The 20,250-nt window shown below is 40.8% G+C and overlaps 1 protein-coding gene across 1 annotated transcript in view; it reads left to right on the top strand.

Annotated features, from left to right (window-relative positions):
* Positions 1-20,250, top strand: part of LOC124552233 (pre-mRNA-processing factor 40 homolog B) — a 177,493-nt gene that overhangs the window by 22,340 nt on the left and 134,903 nt on the right. Inside the window, exon 2 of the mRNA XM_047126510.1 lies at positions 17,085-17,400. Coding sequence (XP_046982466.1) covers positions 17,085-17,400 — 316 coding nt within the window. The remainder of the gene's footprint in view (positions 1-17,084; positions 17,401-20,250) is intronic.

Raw genomic sequence — 20,250 nt, 5'->3', positions numbered from 1 at the left:
GTTAAGTTAAGACAAAGAATTTGATATAGAATACTTGTGGTCTACCAAATCGGGAAACTACTTCAAATTTGTCTACAAAACAACTTAACCCATAGCACATGCACTGTAGTGTTTCGAAAATTTAGAATTATTCAAGAAAAACGTACAAAATGATATTAAATGTGTTCTATCTCGGAAACCATTCGGGACAAGGCATATGTCAAATTATTACTTGTGTCATACCTCTGAATATTGACTATCCCTCCTTTGACACACTGTTTATAATATGTGACTGTGTAGTCCTTCGCAGCCTGATTATTCGTTGGTAGTCTTCTTGGATTTTCTGCCAGATCTTGAACTCAACAAAAATTGATATTTTGGCTAGCCACTTGTCTGCCATCTTCAGGAGAGAAGTTGCTGCTGCCAAAAATATATCACACTCTTGGGCTAACTGCACCAAAGAATATTGTGTTTTGATATGAGATAGTGGAAGGTCCCATGTCAGCCATAGAGAAAAACCTTTGTCGTTATTAATGAAATAGACTGCCAGTCTAATTTCAGTGACCTTCATGTAAGCACTGCTATGAAAATTGAATGTAATGGCAATTATAAGGGTCTCGTCAAATTTCATTCCTAGTCACTCATTTGAACAACACTCCACTATCACCAGCTTGGAGGGTAAGGCACTGAAGACTTCATCTTTGCAACTGACATGCTTCTGGAGATATATTGACAGTACCTTTATTGTCTGACCCAATGTAATTAATTATATTTTATTAATTATATTTTGGACAATTAATTAATTATATTTTGGGCTACTTAAACTGTCTTCATTCCAGCATTAAATTTACCACGGAGGTTGAAAGTGATGGGAAGCTTTCATTTTTGGATATAAAGGTTTACAAAAAAGACATGATGCTACTCTGGGACATTGAATTTACCAAAAACTGACACATACTGATTGACAACCGCATGCAAAGAGTTGTTACGTGCCATACTGATGCAGTGGTGTCCTTAGTTCACGGTAAGCAGAGAGTATGCAGTCTTGAACATGTATAATCTAACACAGGAACCTGCACATTTGGCCTCTGTGTTTAAGGAAAATGGATACTTGGAGAAGCAAATTCATAGGGGTATGGAGGTTGGACCATCCCTGGAGGGACATGAAGAAGACCTAGATTTGTGCCATTAATTCCTTATGCTGGGGGCATATCCTTTAAGATTGGAAGAATTTTAAGGAGATTTGACACCAAGAGTGTGTGCCATCCTCTTACCAGGATTAGGGCACTACTTGGCTCTTGTCAAGGATGATTCGGGACTTAAGAAGCATGGCATAAATAAACTTCTGCACAGTTCAGGCAGATGCATAAAACATGGCTGTCACGTGAGGCTACGACAGTATGAAAAATCGGTGTTAGTGGAACACTGTTTAAAGGATGTACAAGGGATAAGATTTGAAGACCCCGATAGCTGCAGTGTTCGGTTTTTGCAATGGTGTTTATAAGGAAGCAACCGAAACTAGATTGGCATACAGTTTGATTAATGTAGTCAATGGTTTTCCTCTTAGAAGGACAAGGTAGCCTGTTCTATTTACATAAGGACACAATGTTCTTTGGTATAGCCAGTCAGTGTTTGCAGAAAATCTTAGGGTCTGATTTATTGTTGAAAGTGGCAGTCTACTAGAGGCGGTGGCACAAACCTTGTCTTAGTGGCAGCACATGCACTGTATGTGGCATGGGAGCCTATACAGGATGATTGTTTCCAGCTTCAGTGTCATTCTCCAGCAGGACTAAGTAGTGGCAATATCCTTCCAGAAGATGACAGACAGGGGATTGCTGAAATATCGAGTCGTGTTGAATTAAGCATCAGGCAGTAAACCTGGCGAGACTACCAACATAAGTAACATTTTATAACAACTTGCTTACGTTAATAATTAGTACATCATTTTAGTGTAAAGTACAAAAAATATTTTCACGATTATCCATATTTTACTTAGCACTATGATTGTGAAATTAGATCTGCAGATTGTCTATGCGAACACAAAAATTAGGGGAAAGTTGTTTCTTTGAATTGTTGTTTCCACCTCCAGTCACGAAAGTCAGTGTTTGTGTTTTTTTTTTTTTTTTTTTTTTTGTTTAGTGAAGGGCCTTTTTCTTTCCGTCTTGCCTTACTTAACTTGCCATGGCTTGCTGGTTCTACCTGTGGACTTTGTAATCTTGTCTGAATTGTTGTTGACAAGAGGTATGGCCAGTGTGTGAAAGGTTGCCTTTTTCAGATTGAAATGCTCTCTGCTGCTGCTCAGTTCAGAAGCCCCTCTGTTTGGACAGGCACTCATGCAACCAACTCAAAAGTATCCTGTTTGTTTCCTATAAATTCCTGCCATTTTTTGCTGTTATAAGTATAAATATAAAAACGTATGTTAAATGTTATTGTGTATAGGGGCATGAGCTAGTCATGACACCATGATCCACCCTCCTCTCCTTCTCCCCCTGCCATTCCCTCTTGGATTCCCAACCAGTGGTGTTATACCTTCCTGTAACCTCTACAGTGACTTACCCAGCCAGTTATATGAGGACCTATAGTGGAACACGGACTCTGAACCACAGTGCAGCTCGGCATGATTCACATGTGAACAACATTGCCAGTAGTGAAAGAAGTAAGATGAATGATAAAGTTCATGTGAATGACTGTGAATCAAACCCCAGATCTTTGGATCCTGGCAGCTTACCCCTGAAGCACTGAGTGACACTGTCCCCTACTAGATTTGGATCTCTCAGAAAGTTTTAGTAGACTACAGACCACAACACTGAAGGGAATGACAAGTGGCTATGGTTAAGCCATTCTCATAGAGATGCTAGTCCAGCAGTATGCAGGAGGTTGTCCATGGGATTTAGTGAGTAGGAGAGAGCTAGAGCGGCGAGCCAGACAATGGGGTGTCTGACTCGAGGCTAGAGTTTTTCCAGCATGTGGTTTTTAAAACATCAGGAAGCCTCATTAGGGCTTACAATCCTATACAGAGTTAAGTATTCCTTTTTAACATCTTAAAATCATCTGTGAAAATATATGTAGATTAAAAAATCTACTCACTGAGTAGCACCAGGACAAAACACACAAAAGATGTTGAAATGCGTGAGCTTACGAGGCAGTGGTTCTTCCTCCTGGCAGGAGGATTGAAGGGAAAGGAACAGGGTTGAAGAAACCCTTACCAGCCCTTTTCCTTCACACCTCTATGTTTCTTTTCAATCTTTCTGCCAGGAGGAGGAGCCACTGGCTCATAAGCTCAAGCATTTCAATATCTTTTGTGTGTTTTGTCGTACTGCCACTCATTGAGTAGATTTTTTTAAAATCTCTACCTGTTGTAGTGAAATTAAGTGATTGTATAGCATTATTGGCTGGTAGAACTCATCTTTGCACATTTGTGGTGGTGGTGGTGGTGGTGGTGGTGGTGGTGCTGCTGCTGCTGCTGGTGCTGGTGGCGGCAGTGATAACACAACACTCAGTCCCTGAGGGGAGAAAATCTCCAGCCCTGCTGGAAATGAAACCCGGGCCACCTGCGTGGCAGGTGAATCATCATCATCATCATCTCTCTAATAGCCACCAAGTGTGGGTATAGCTAAGCTGCTTCCAACTTTCTTGTCCTTTCTCAGCAGTTGTTCATTTATCTGATGCCAACTGGCCCTCCAAAGTGTGAGATCCATGAGGCTGTCTGTAGGCTACAGCAGAGCAATTTCATTTCTGTAGCCTAAGGCCAGCTCATATACATCCCATTAATTGCCACTGCTTGTGGTCCATATGTCAATATAAGTATGAGGTACAGATTTTACAGTCGAATCGTACATATGTTTATAGAAATACTCCAGTCCAGAGTACCTGGTATACTGTGCAGTAGACTTCTGAAGCTTTTTATGTTCTGTTTCCAGTCTCTTGATGTATGTTGGTTGCAGCAGACAATTATACTGTCAACAACAGTATAAAATCACATGCAATCTTAGGTGTCATTTTTTAAAATTTTATTCATCCTCTAGACTGCAGGTCTAAAGGTCTGTGGTTCAGTCTCCAGTTCATCCCAGGACTTTTTTGTCACCTAGCACCTGTTCACCTCTGATAGTGAGTTATTGTTGGTAAGATGGCCCATTACTCCACGTCTTCGGAGTTGGTAGTCTGTCGGTCCCCCTATAATTGGCTAGACAAGTCATTTCAAAGGTCAGGGGAAGGCATTTCCCAACAGGACTGTGCCAAGTACGGTAAAGTAAGTTACAGTGCAAGAATACTGTGAGGAACAACTGTACAGAACTAGAGGTGTGTGTCACAAAGCCTTACAATTGTTAGATTTCAAAATCTGGGTGTTCTCTCTCAAATTTCTCCATTCTGTCAGAAGTATATTGAGAATGGAACCTGCAGAGTTGTGCACACCTTCCTTAAAATGCTTAGAGAAGTTTGCCCAAGTGCAAAATGTTTTCTGTTTAGTGTTTGCTGAGTGAATGTTAGAGTTCCTTTCGAATGAGCCTGTACTCTTAACCATAAGCCCATAAAGGGATTGTGTGTACAGTCCTGGATGTATTCCAATCTCTGTCAGCTTTTGCACTTTACACCTCCATCTAGTACCATGGAAGTCATTTCATGATGTCTTAACACATGTCTTACCATCCTGTCCCTTCTTCTTCACAGTGTTTTCCACACATTCGTTTCCTTTCTGATTCTGTGGAGAATCTCCACATTTTGTATCGTGCCAGTCCACCTAATTCTCAACATTCTTTTGTAGCACCACATTTCAGATGCTTCAGTTCTCTTCTATTCCAGTTTTCCCACAGTCCATCTCACTGCCATACAATACTGTGCTCCAGATATACATTCTCAGAAATTTATTCCTTGAATTAAGGCCTGTGTTTGATATTAGTAGACTTCTCTTAGCCAGGAATGCTTTATTTGCTGGGACAAGTTTGCTTTTTATGTCCTTCTTGCTCTGTCCATCAAGGATTATTTTCAGCCTAGGTAGTACAATTCCTTAACTTCATTTACTTTGTGGTCACCAATTCTTATGTCAGGTCTCTCGTTGTTTTCATTTATGATACTATTCATTTCTTTCATCTTTATTAGATTTACTATTAATCCATATTCTGTACTCATCAGACTGTTCATTCCATTCAATTCTTCTACACTTTCACTGAGTATAGCAATGTCATAAGCTAATCTTAACATTGATATCCTTTCACTCAGAATTTTAATCCCACTCTTGAACCTTTCTTTAATTTCCGTCATTCTTTCTTCTGAACAGGAAGGGTGAAAGAGTACGTCCCTGTCTTACACCGTTTTTAAACCGCGCACTTGGTTCTTGGTCCTTTTGTAGGTTCTTTAAGTAGGCCACACATATAAATAAATATTCACACCATCCCCAAGCGGCAAAGAGATCATAGGAAGGTATGATTATATCTACACTGACAGACAATGGAAGAATAAAACTATAGGTTTTTTATGTATCTCATATGGTTTTTTCACCAATCTCAATGTCTGTCAGCCTTTTTAGCTGGTGCGAGGACGTATGTAATTAAATTTTCTTCGTACTGTGTTAAGTAAAAGTTGTAATATGTGGAAGTTGCAAGTTTTCATTTTACTACCGAGCTGCATCCTCGTTTCCTTCTCCTGATGCAGCGAGGCTTCTCATTTTTATATGGAACTCTTCTGAGATGAAGTCAACATGAAGAAAGAATAGCCACCACAGCCGTACTGGCATTGTTGTACATTATTGGGGAGAAAAGATAAATTACCAAGCTGTTCACCAAAATTAAAAGAGATTAACATTTATCCAATGTTTTAGGACTGCCACAAAGTTCTCAACACACATGCATCTATGCCTGCACACGTTTCTGAACAGACAATTTTTGATGTCGCTTAACAATAATTACTGCAGATCTGGTCAATTCACATTATCTCTCTCCCCAACCACTACATCTTCCACTTTCATTGTTCCCTCTTGCTTTTTGTACATATTGTATATTACCCATCTTTCTGTATAGTTTACCCATATTTACAGAGATGCCAGTCATAATTCTGAACAGTGGCCAGGACAAAGTATGCAAATTGATAAGGCAGATTGTCCTGACTGCGTATTTTGGGCCGAGAATACTCTTTGTGACTGCATAGAGTTCCACCGAAATATGTACAATATAACAGATTGGAAGTATCAGAAGTAAACAAGCTTTTGCTTTTCAGCAACAGATACAGTAGGATTATCCTTATATCAGTTTCTACCAAGATCTTGAATTGTTCTTCCAAAAGAGTCCAGTCATTTGGTGACCATACTGGTACCGAAGTAGAAGATGACAGAGAAGAAATTGAAATTCAGAATTCCATTCTGTCAAATTGTTTCACTGAGCATGATTGTACTGCTCTTCTTAGTGTCGCTCATTGCATGAACAACAAAATGACAATTATCAAACTAAATGATTCCGGAATAGAAAATATCTTAAAATCACTTAACAGAAGAAAGGCAGATGAACCTAAAGGGATATCTATACAGTTCTACATAAAGAATATGAAAGATCTTGCTCCTCTCCATTAGCAGTCTGTAGTGAGTTGCTGGAGAGACAGTGTTCATAGTGATGGGAAAAAGTGTCGTTCATTCTTATCTTGAGAAATGGTCTGTGAGCAGATGTTCATCATTGTAGGCTTGTATCACTAACCGGAATCTGTTGTAGAATTGTGGAACACATTTTATGCCCATGTATTATGGCCTTTCTTGTCTCTTTCTGTGATAATCATTGTGGATTCTGCAAACAACAATCATGTGAAACTCATATTGCTTTGTTTGTACACAAGAATCCAAAAGCAGTAGGTATAGGCACCCAGGTTGATGCCATATTCCTTGAATTCTGGAAGGTGTCTGATACAGTTCCACACTGTCACCTAATGAACAAAACTTGTGTGTACAGAATATCATACAAACTTAGTGTCATCCTTTATGGAGAGAAATCTTCATAAGTAAAAGTAACTTTGTAGTTTTATAAAACATTACTGTTGACAATAAGTATTTGTGTATAATACAGAGAAGATTCCACGGGAATGGAAACGTGTTTTGATTCAGCCACTCCACAAAAAGAATGACAGGACAGACCTTAATAACTACAGAGATATCTCATTATTACTGGTCACCTGCAAAATTCTCTCCAAGGCATTAATCAACAAACTAGAATCACAATCTACTATAAAGATAGTATGAGTATCAAGCAGGCTTCAGAAAAGGAAGATCCTGTAGTGAATAGATTTGGAACCTGCAAATGCTCCTAAAGGTCAGACAGACAAATAACACTGTATTCATATATGTTTCTTCATTATGTCTGTAACACTTCACTGGGTCAAATAAATCTGTGACCATTTGTGCTGCCCTTGGCTGTATATATTCAGTATCCCCAGTTAATCGTGCGTGTCCCACATACTTGGGCAATAGTCTAGGATGGGTCACACAAGTGATTTGTAAGCAATCTACTTTGTAGACAGACCACAGTCGCCCAGTATTTTACCTATGTACCAAAGTCTGCCACCTACTTTACCTATGACTGAGGTTGTGTGGTAACTCTTTTTCATATCCCTACAAACATAGGTATTTGCACCAGTTGACTGATTCCAGTACTGAATTGTTGATATTGCAGTCATAGGATACTATTGTTTTTTTTGTTTTGTGGAGACAGAATTTTACATTTATGAACATTTGCAACAAGTTGCCGATCTTTGCACGTGATGGCTATTCAGATGTGAAAAAAAATCCCTGTGGATTCTGGGTATGGAGAGGAAGGTGGTGTCATAAGATGCTCATGACAGATCATACAGTATTAACAGTGGGTGGGGAGGATTGGGGGGGGGGGGGGAGGGGGGAGATAACACACTACAAAGACTTTACTTTCCTCTCAGCTGAGATATACTAACCATGAACAGTAGTTTAACCACAGTTTTTAAAGATAGATAATTCGTATAGAATAATATTCATATAATTAAACCACTTTGAAATATAAAGTATTTTAAAATTTGTGATTTATAAAACTCAATAAAATTAAATTCTAGTGGTAAGTTAAAATCAGAATTCCGTGAGATTTTATGAAATTCCTGAAATTTTCTGAGGATTCTCCAATTTTTACAGGTAAAATGTATTCCATGAGAATTCCAGGTTTTCAGAAGAATCACCACACTCTTGGATTATTCTGAAAACTTATCAAGATCTGGCTGAATATTTATGCAGATTTTTTTCGGAAATTACTTCATTAAGGATAAAATTAGTATTGTCTGCAAGCTCATTAACATACAGTATGACTAGCAAAGGTCCATAAACACCTTGCATTAAGATGCGCATCGTCGTCTTCTCCAGTCCGAAGACTGATTTAACGTAGCTCTCCATACTACTCTACTCTATGCAAGCCTTTTCATTTGCGAATAACTACCCTTGTGAATCTGCTTTCCGTATTCATCTCTTTGCCTCCCTCTACAGTTTTTACCCCCTTTCCCACACTTCCCTCCAATAATAAATTAGTGATCTCTTGATGTTTCTGAATGTGTCTTACAACCGATTCCTTATTTTACTCAAGTTGTGCCTCAAATTTCATGCCTCCCAATTCTGGTCAGTGCATCCTCATTAGTGACACGATCTACCCATCTAATTTACACCAATCTTCTGTAGAACCACTTTTCGAAAGCTTCTGTCTCTTCTTGTCTAAACTGTTTATCTTCCATGTTTCATTTACATACATAGCTACACTCTAGACAAATACTGTCAGAAAAGACTTCCCATCACTTAAATCTCTATTCAATGATAACAAATTTCTCTTCAAAAACACTTTTGTTGCTATTGCCTGTGTACATTTTATATCCTCTCTACTTCAGCCATCATCAATTTCTTGCTGCCCAAATAGTAAAACTCATCTACCACTTTTAGTTTCTCATTTCCTAATCGAATTTCCTCAGCATCACCTGATTTAATAGGGCTACATTCCATTATCCTTGTTTGGCTTTTGTTGAAGTTCATCTTATATCCTCCTTTCAAGACACAGTCCACTCCATTCAACTGCTCATCCAAGTCCTCTGATGTGTCTGCCAGAATTAAAGTGTCATTGACAAACCTAAAAGTTTTTATTTCTTACCATAAACTATAATTCCCACTCCAAATTTTTCTTTTGTTTCCTTTACTGTTTGCTAAATGTACAAATTGAATAACATTCAAAATAGGCTACAACCCCGTCCATAGAAATACTAAAACTCACAAATGTCACAGCTCATTATGTGAAAGTGTTGCAAGCATAAAGATTTTGCTGTATTATTTCCAGTCCAAAAATCCCTGCCTGCTTGACAGGAGAAACTAAAACAAAACTCCGCTGGAGCAGGCCATGAAGGCCCGATGGTACCAACCGGCCGCTGTGTCATCCTTGGGCCACAGGTGTCACTGGATGCAAATATGGAGGGACATATGGTCAGAACATTGCTCGCCTGACCATATGTCAGTTTATGTGACAGGAGCCGCTCCTTCTCAGTCGAGTAGCTCCTCAGTTTCTCTCACGGCTGAGTGCACCCCGCTTGCCAACAGCGCCCGGCGGACCGAGTGGTCACCTATCCAAGTGCTAGACCAGCTCGATAGCGCTTAACTTCGGTGATCTGGCAGGAACCGGTGGTACTAATGTGGCAAGGCCATTGGCTTACGGGGGAAACTGGGGGTGTTAAAATATCAGGAATTTTATTGTTATGATACGGCCACAAGGAACATGATTGCACTGAGATAAACAGTTGAAATCTTATGTTTAAGATTACTCTATTCTTTGATCACAACAAAACTTCAGCACAAAATATGGCACTTTTAATATGGGTGATTACTTTGAAATTTAGTAGGAATTAGTGGGTAATACAGGGGGCGACTACTTTCAGGAAAGAGTGGAAAATGTAAATTATTTTGCAAATATGGTAGTGGATAACATTAGCTCATGCCTTGCAGAAAACTAAATGACACTTCACTGCCACAAAACTTAGTGCATACTCTTTGTGATACAGAATATTTGTAGAATTGACATAATGCACACCACCTCTCGTATAGCTATAGCTGGACGAGCATCTGCGTGATACTTTTGTGGTTACTAAACCAGCCTGTGATGAAATGTGTTGCTCTTCTTCATATCTTCTCTATTTCTGTTCATTCTATGTTGGATGCATTGTTTGATCCTCTTTATTTATGTATATTTCCCAAGATATTTGAGTTTTTCCACTCTCTTAAAATTTCTGTATTTTGTGTGCATGGCTTGTGTGGTATCGTTCTTTCTTCCCCTGTATCGTGTTTCTCATATATCTTTAGGCCTGTTGTGGCAGAGACTTAGTGTAAGTATTCCAGAGCTTCTTGTGCTTCTTGCTATGGTTGCCAAATATTGCCAAGTCATCTGCAAATGCCAGGCATTTATGATTGTCTTGTTTGCATGTCTTCCTAAGTTAATCCCTTTTACTTTTTCTTCCCATTGTTTGATAATTTTGTTCAGTTTTGTTAAAGACTATGGTATGAACAATTGATACATCCCCTGCATATTGCTCCTGTAGGGATGCTGAGCATAAGATTAGATTAATTACAGCACATACAGAGACTTCAATCAGTCACTGATTGCGTGATTCACATGTGAATGGAATGGGAGGGAGCCTAATAACTGTTACAGTGGGAAGTACCCTCAGCCATAAACTTTACAATTGTTTGAAGAGTATAGATATAGGTGATCAATGTGTATAGGGTCTCCACAGCACAGATTCCCCCCACCCCTACCACCTTCCCATTTTCACTGATGAAAATAGTACATCACAGTTCTTTTTTTTTCTGTCTTAAGTATACTGCAACTTCAGAGTTTTGCTTATTCACATGGAACCATCAGTTCTGGGAAGATAGCACACATTACTAGGTGGTTGTAATTTAAGTGCAGCTACTTATGGAGGTCCAGTATGGGTTGTAATTATCGCACGGCAATGAAACTTGGTAGATATTCTAATGTGTTAATGTAGAATCGATTTATGCTGGAAAAAATTAGTTCCAATTTAGGCCACCAGGTGCAGAACTGGCACTGTACACTATTTGTATAGCAGTATGACATCCTTCCAGTATGACCTGACGAGCCACAACAATACGGCTATCAAGAAGGGAAACCTTGCACTGTTAGTGAAATTGTTTTATGTGAGCAGCAGCACTTACGGTGCTGCATTGAGGGAGTATCACTAAAGTGTCTGAGAAGAGATCCGATGTCATTAAGTGGTTTAAAGATGCTGCTAATAAAATTTGAAAATATAGATGAGCTTAATGTGGTACCTGGAAGAGGAAGGCATCCGATCCTGGTGGAAGTTATCGACGAGATTGCTGTTGCTGTAACAGACCATGCTGCACGTGCCCTGGGTAATGTTAGTGATTGTGCAGTGTCATGAGAATTGTCCGTCCCACAATTTTATAGTGGTACCTGTACAAGATCCAGATGATGCTGCAACTGAAACCTCATGTCCACAGCAACGTTCTGAGTTTGCTCTCCTGTTTCTGGCATGGATCAAAGTTGATGACATGACCAGGCACTATTCTGCATTGTGATTAGGCACATTTTACACCACAGTGTACAGTGAATACCTAGAATGTCTGAATTCGAGGTACTGTGAAACTACACGTTGTGCACAAAGAGTTACTGCACTTGCCATATGTGACTATGGTGTGAAAATTCACAAACAGCTTTATTCTTGGTCCTTTCTTCTTTGAAGAGAATACACAGGGAGGGCTTGTCAGGTGTTTCATGATGTCTCCATATTATTAAGACCTCCTTTTGCAGCATGTGATTCCTGCTCTGGAAGAGTGCAGCTGTGTGGAAACCACTGTTTTCATGCTATACGGCGCAACACCTCACATCACTTGTCCAGTAAAAGATCTGCTTAATGCAGCTTTCCTCAGACGTCTTATCTCCAATGGTTTCCCAGATGCATGAAACAGATAAACTCCAGAACTGCACTACTTGTATATCAGCTAAGGATTGAGTGTAGGCTGTGGAACACATTGTAATGTATTTGACAAATAAAAAATTATGCTTTTGTGCTCTCCTGTATTAATTTTGGAAACAACAGATTTCAGAATGAAAATATGCCCAGTTGGTGCAAATAAATAAAAGCTTGGAGTAGCTGAGCCTCTAAGGAACATCCTTGTCTAAAATGTTGAGCTGCTTACATTTTGACTGGAAATGCTTATTATATTTTCACTGTTTGTTTTGGGGGATTATACAAGAGGGCTTCAAAAAGTAAGTTACACATATTGCCCCATGCTAAGAGCACTGGGAAACAATAGTGGCGCATTGTCCTGTTCTGGGTTTCTTGCAGAGACAGTTCTGCTGTGGTGTGGATAACTGGTGCATCACAGTGAGCAAGTGAAATAGTGCGAAAACTGGAAACGTACTGCAAAGTTGAAGCAAACAGGATGTATAATTATTTCGGGTTAAACTTGTAGATTACACACAGTTTCACTGTAAAATTGTGGCAGTATATGGACCAAATACAGTGTCATGTCCAACCATAGCCAAATGGCACCAACAATTGCACCGAGGCCACACTCGTGTGGGTGACACTGATCAGGAAGAAAGTAAGTTGTAAGTTGGCATCAACTACAGAGGCTGAAGCACAGGCAGTTGAAGATCATTTGAGACAAAAAGATTTTCCAACATGATTGACGTTCACACAGTGGTTCACAAGTGACTCAGTGACCAAGGAGCGGATTTCTATCTCGTCAAGGGATAGAGTGATTGATAGAACATTCCAGTTGCTGTTTACAAGAGACTTGGCGACTGTTGAAAAATAGTGTCATGTACCTGTGCAACATTCAATAAAATTTCCTTGCCTTTGAGTCTCCTTCTCTTAGTACAGACCCAAGTTACAATAAAAAAGACACTTTGAATCCTACAGTTTACAACCCACTGCTCTGTTGTGATCAAACTGTATGTGGTGCCTTCTCTGATGACCTCATAGTTATAGGCACACAGGCCTGTCTGTGACTCAACATCTCCGCTATATGGTGAAGAGCAATCTGCGCTTTTGATAATATTGTCATTAGTCCATCCTGGATTTTCCAGTGTTGAATATGATGATGATGATAATAATAATAATAATAATAATAATAATAATAATAATTGTCTATAATGAAATTACAATGAAATGAATACCCCTAGCTGCTTACAGGTGTTGATATAAGTCAATGGGGACAGTTTAAAATGTGTGCCCCAACCGGGACTCGAACCCAGGATGTCCTGCTTACATGGCAGATGCTCTATCCATCTGAGCCACCAAGGACACAGAGGAATAGTGCGACTGAAGGGACTTATCTCTGGCATGCCTTCCGTGAGACCCACATTCGCAACTTTCTGTCCCGCACTATATTCATGGTGCCCCTGCCCATTATACTCATTACTCACGGCTTTACTTCCGATTCCCATAAGAGTTCTCGCACTGATTTTGCATCCGCACAGAAGAAGATGGTCAAATGGCCAGTGGGCCTCTCCAAGCCAGTAAGGATAAGAATTTAAAATTTGGAGAGGGTGTTGATCTTATCCTGTAGGCATCATTTAAGAATGGATTTTTTGAAATTCCACCCTAAAGGGGTGCTTATGGGATCAAAGATTTTTTTTAAATAAAGTGCAACTATTAATGCAGTTTTGAAGCAAGAACCACAGAAATTGGTATTTGGTTTCCTGGTCAGCAATAAAGAAATACATGTTTTAGCATTTTTGGAAATTTATTCCCTATGGGTATGAAATAGCAGGTGAAAGTATTTTTTTTTAAACAAATCATCATTAAGGAACTGCTAAGGCATTTTTAAAGCTGCATTGAAGATTTGTGTTTGAGACTTGTTGGTTAATATAATGGAAGGAAACATTCCACGTGGGAAAAATTATATATAAAAACAAAGATGAGGTGACTTACCGAACAAAAGCGCTGGCAGGTCGATAGACACACAAACAAACACAAACATACACACAAAATTCAAGCTTTCGCAACAAACTGTTGCCTCATCAGGAAAGAGGGAAGGAGAGGGGAAGACGAAAGGAAGTGGGTTTTAAGGGAGAGGGTAAGGAGTCATTCCAATCCCGGGAGCGGAAAGACTTACCTTAGGGGGAAAAAAGGACAGGTATACACTCGCACACACGCACATATCCATCCACACATACAGACACAAGCAGACATATTTAAAGATATGTCTGCTTGTGTCTGTATGTGTGGATGGATATGTGCGTGTGTGCGAGTGTATACCTGTCCTTTTTTCCCCCTAAGGTAAGTCTTTCCGCTCCCGGGATTGGAATGACTCCTTACCCTCTCCCTTAAAACCCACTTCCTTTCGTCTTCCCCTCTCCTTCCCTCTTTCCTGATGAGGCAACAGTTTGTTGCGAAAGCTTGAATTTTGTGTGTATGTTTGTGTTTGTTTGTGTGTCTATCGACCTGCCAGCGCTTTTGTTCGGTAAGTCACCTCATCTTTGTTTTTATATATAATAAGACTTGTTGGTTAGAAATTTTAAAAAAATGTGGTCAGTATTTTTGGAAAATTCAACCCTTGAGGGGTTGAAATAGGGAATGAAAGTTCTTATGAAAATCTTAAACATGACTGTGAAACAGCAACTGTGTAATTCAGAATAGATGAATAGATTGAAAAATCAGCCAACCAGTTGCAAAAATATGTGCTACTTGTTGCCTGATTTTTCAATCTGTTCATCTATCTTATGAAAATATTTCATAAGCTAAATCACTGAAAAAATTATGTTTGGCTTCTTGATTAGATGTAAAGAATTACATGTTTGTATTTTTGGAAATCCTTCCACCTTGGGGGGGGGGGGGTGAAATATAGGCTGACTGATTAAATGACTCGTCATTGCCCAGCCCAAATCACTAGGAACAGAAGTTTGAAATATGGAGAGGGTATTGGCCATACACTGCAGGCATCATTTAGTAATGGATTGTTCGAAATTGCACTCGTAAGAGAATGAAGTAGGGGATAAAAGGTTTTCTGGAATTATGTCCCTATTAAGGCAATTTTGAAGCTGGAACTTGAAAAATTGGTATTTGGTTTCTTAGTCAGATATAAAAAAAATACTTTTATCAACATTTCTAGACATTTTACACTAAGGGGGTAAAATAGTGAATAAAAGTTATTTTGAAAATAAATCGTTATTAAAGTGCCACTAAATGTTTCTATGAACATTGGTATTTGACTTCTAAAGAATTGTGTTGGAGATGAAAGTTTTTGTGCAAATATCACCACAAGAACTAAAAAGGCAGGCTTAAAAAAGATCTCAGATTCCAACTACCAGAATTGCTTTTTGGTAAGAAGTACACACGGAAAAGACCATGCTTAGCATTAAAAGTTTAGACAATGTTGCAATGTGTGAACACAAAAATTTGATTAAAGAAAAACAACAAAAGACAAATCTCTCCAGACCGTACAGTCTACGCAAGTGAAGCAGTGGGTGCTAAGCTACTAAATATGTGTAAAATATGCCACTGTTGACTGCATTATTACTATTGAAAATATGTTCTTTGCACTTGTTAGTTTTTCATATCTCATCCTGATTTAGCACGGTTTATAAAAAGTACACTAATGGTCAGAAAAAAACAGAACCTGCAGCACTTCACTGTCCGCCCCCCCCCCCCGCCCCCCCCCCCCCGCCCCCCCCACCATACTATCCCTTCCCCTCCCCACCCCAGCCTCCTCCTTAACCCCCCCCCCCCCCCCCCCCTCAGTCGCCACTCCCATCATGCACTGGTGCTGCTGCTTGCAGTGTGGTTTCAGTTGTCTGAGACTGGAGACGTGTGTGCAAGGTTGCATTTGCGTGAGTGTGTGTGTGTGTGTGTGTATCTGTATGTGTGTGTCTGTTGCTGACAAAGGCCTTAATTCCCGCAAGCTATAATTGTGAGAATCTTTTTGTTGTGCCTGTTGCGGCCCAGCATCTCCATGACTTTCCTTCTCTAATATTGGAACATCTTGAACGGCTAGAGATATTATGTTCATATTCACAGGACATGCACATAACTTTGTTCTGCAGAAATGATTACCATTTTGGTCATCTTGGTTCGGCATGTGCTTGTTGCCTAGTAGGCCCAGGGTACGCCGTGGGTGCTGATAACTTATTCCATTCATGATGGCATCGACGTGTATAAGCCGCGAATGGCGTCTTGTAGTATAGCCATCCGTGCTGCATTCATCTGGTTCCAGAGTTCATTTGTGGAGGTCAGCATTGCAGGCACATTTTACCAATAGATGGTGTTGTACCTTGAAATCAGTGTTGAGCTTGAACTTGCAGGCGGACATGGTTCAAATGCTAATCATTTCTGCAGAACATACTAATGTACATCTCCTGTAGTCATTCAAAGCGTTCTTTTTTTTCTGAACACTAGTGTGTATTTGATGCGAGTAAACTGAGAAAGCAGCCTGTGACCACTCAAAGATATTATTTTCATTTATATTACTGTTTACCTATTAAATGAAACTAGCCACATAACATGGAGCTCTGTAATTAAATAAATTTTGTCTTTCAGTGTCCCATGCTATTCAAAAGATGCCTTATTGACATTAATCCACCTTATGATTGAAGTATATTCCTTCGAAATGCATAGTGTAAAGTATAATAAACAAGTGATTACAATAATTTGAAGTCTCAATTAATATTCGCGTTAGTCATGGTAAAAACTTGCATTTAAAGTAAGTTTTTTTTTAACTCGGCTGCTGCTTCGTGGCGAGATTCATCTTCTGTGGCACAATGTCTGCATACAGGATTATTTGGTTGGTTGGTTGATTTGGGGAAAGGGATCAGACAGCTTGGTCATCGGTCCCATCGGAGTAGGGAAAGATGGGGAAGGAAGTTGGTCCTGCGCTTTCAAAGGCACCATCATGGCATTTGCCTGAAGTGATTTAGGGAAATCACGGAAAATCTAAATTAGTATGGCTGGATGCGGATTTGAACCGTCATCCTCCCGAATGTGAGTCCAATGTGTTAACCACTGCACCATCTCACTCGATCTGGATACAGGAGGAGGAGGAGGAGGAGGACTGTATGTTTGATGCCAGTGTAAGAGGTCGTTCCAACTTTTTCTTGCAGGCCGTGAACAGTGGCGGCCTCCCTCCTGGCTATCCGCCGCCTCCACCGCCGGGCTATACTGGGCCGCCTATGGCGCCACGAGGTCCGTTCCCGCCTCCGCTGGCAGCTGCGGCCGCGGTGCCGGCGACCGGCCACGGTGATGTGAGGCTGCCACCCCCACCTTCTGTACCTCCGGCCATGCCGCCCGTATACGGGGGACAGCCCCCACTGTGGGCAGTACCACCGGTTACGCCCTCCACGATGGCGTCAACAGTGGTACCGCCGGTCAGCGTGCCGCCTGTCCTTCCCTCCTTGCCGGTGCCTGCAGTTCCCGGAAGTAAGTCAGTTGATAATTGCTTATTAAAATTTTTTGTGTTTGAGGAGGTCACAGGCAGTCCGAAAATTCATGGTAACTATAAGGCAGTTAGCAGTGTTCATTGCAAAGCTGCATGTCAGGTTGCAATGTATCATAAAGAAAACTCTGTTGTAACATTATTTTATTGTAGAAGGTAAAAACTTTTTCTTCTCCTTTCTTCAGACGTTAGGTGTTTGCGTGCTAACCCTTTGCTTCTGTTCATGTTATCTGAGGCTCTATTGTGAGGACTGCCATTAGGTAAGGTGTCGCCGACAGTGTTACGGGCACTGCGTGGCCTAAGCCACCTCTATGCGGTCAGTTTCACTGTTCTGAAGAAGTTTTTCTCTATTGTTGCTGTCGTCGACTTCTTCACCGGAGCACCATTAACCGTCACTTTTTGGGTTTCTTTAGGGCCTTCTCAGTCACTGTAGCTGCCTCGGGGCAGGTGGAGTTCACTTTGTACATCACCCATAAAGGCAGTCCCTTACTTTGTACTACTGTCTGCCTCCCACAACTTGGATGAAGTAGTTTGACTAACAGGAGACAAAAACTACTTATTCTGCAGCTAGCTGCTCCCAGTTACCCGTTTCTGTGGCTGAGCCTGCTTAAATGGGAAAGGAAGAAAAGAGAAAGCACAGGTTTCTAATATTTGTGGGAATTGGGTATTTGTCTCAATCTCCTCCTCTCCCATGTCTCTGTCCATCTCCTCTTCCCCCCTCTTTTCGTGCATCTCCTCTTCCCCCCTCTTTTTGTGCATCTCCTACCCCCTCACCCGGTCGACTACCTCCACTCCCCCCAATCTCCACTCTCCCTCTCCTCCAGGCCTGCCCCCCCCCCCCCCCCCTCTCTCTCTCTCTCTCTCTCTCTCTCTCTCTCTCTCTCTCTCTCTCTCTCTGCCTGCCCATCACCTCATCCCCCTTTCTCTGTCCATTTCCTCCCCCCGTCCTCTCTATCTCCTCCTGTCTCCTCTTCCACCCTCCATCTGACCTTGAGCCTTATTTAATGATATTGAAAATTGTTCCTGTAGCAGTATTTTAATCATAAGCTGGTAAGCCATAAGTACAACTTTTGTTTTTGCTACCGAAATATATATCTCCAAACTTTTATTTCAGTAACATGTAAAAATTGGGGTTTTTGGTAACTATTTCCCCCTTATACGAGACCTGTGTAAAAAGTATCCAACCTTTAGCCAGAAAAAATATTTCGAATACCTGACGGGGTTGGGACCCTAATCCCCTTCAAAGTAGGCCCCTTGTGCTTGCACTCACTTAGCCCACTGATTCTTCCACTGCTGGGAACACCTCTGGAAGTCTTCTTTTGGAATGGTGTCCATCTCCATCACCGTGTTCCACATTATCTCTTCTCTACTCTCAAAGCGGGATCCTTTCAGTGGCGTCTTCGATTTTGGAAACAAACAGAAGTCACAAGGAGCCATGTATGGAGAGGAGGGAGGTTTGCAGATGGCTGTAATTCCATGTTTGGGCAAGAAATTTTGGATCGAGTGGGATGAATGTGCGGGGGCTTTGTCGTGATGCAGTTGCCAGTTTTTCACTGTCCACATGTCTGGTCTTTTGCGGTGAACTGCGTCACGGAGTTGCTGGAGAACCTCTTGATAGTACTCCTTTGTCATTGTTTGTCCTTCTGGTACCTATTCATGGTGCACAGTTCCACGGATCTCAAAGAAGACAGTCAGCACCACCTTGATTTTGCTTTGCACCTGCCGAACTTTCTTCGGTCTTGGAGACTCGGGATCCTTCCATTGCAACGACTGTCTTTTTGTTTCTGGGTCGTACCAGTACACCCAATACTCATCTCCAGTTATCACGGTGTTCAGAAACCCAGGATTAGTGTAGGTGGTGTCCAGAAGGTCTTGTGCAGCGTCAAAACGGAGGTCTTTTTGTTCCGGCGACAAGAAGTTGGACACGAATTTTGCAGCCACTCGTTGCATGTTCAAATCATCATGCAAAATTACATGTGCAGAATCTTTATTCACTCCAACCTCTCGGGCAATCTCCCACACAGTCAAACGATGATCTGCCATCACCAAATTTTGCACCCGCTCAACAACAGCTACACTCCGAGCAGTTTGGGGCCTGCCAGAATGCTGGTCATTCTCCGCTGATGTACGGCCATTTTTGAATCGGTTGAACCTCTCCTTAATTTGTGTTACACCCATCGCATCTTCTCCAAACACCTGCTGAATCTTACGAGTTGTTTCACTTTGAGAATCACAAAGTTTTTGACAAAATTTAATGCAGTATCTTTGCTCAACACATTTGATCATCTTGAGAGAATTGTAATCCGACGAACACGTTGTGTAGCACTTCACTCAGCAACCGACAGGTAGCGACTGATGCACTGGAAGGCAGGGACAAAATTCGGGCATGCGCATAAAGGTGACGCCGCGCTATTGTCTCTATTTTGCGCGTGAAAATCAAAGGTCGGATACTTTTTTGACTGACCTCATATATTAAAAAAATAGGTACACAAAAACGCACATGTATTCAAATGTAATGTTGTGTAAAAATTGAAACCAGATGATGAAAAACTTTTGGAGATTTAAGATTCTGAACAAACATACATTTAAATTTGTTGCATTCAAATACGCTTGGGCACTTACATATCTATGGGAGTGCCAGATAGTATGTAGATATATGCATTATATACACCACATTATTATTTATTTCAACCCCCCCCCCCCCCCCCCCTCACACACACACACACACACACACACACACACACACACACACACACACACACCAAGAGGCATATAAAAAACATGCTTGTATTCAAGCGCAGCGTTATATCAAAATTTCAGTGCAGTTGGTGAAG

This window comes from Schistocerca americana, chromosome 10, assembly GCF_021461395.2.
Source record: "Schistocerca americana isolate TAMUIC-IGC-003095 chromosome 10, iqSchAmer2.1, whole genome shotgun sequence".
Lineage (NCBI taxonomy): Eukaryota > Metazoa > Arthropoda > Insecta > Orthoptera > Acrididae > Schistocerca > Schistocerca americana.
Note: the sequence above shows the minus strand (reverse complement) of the source record. Positions and strands in the feature narration are given on the sequence as shown.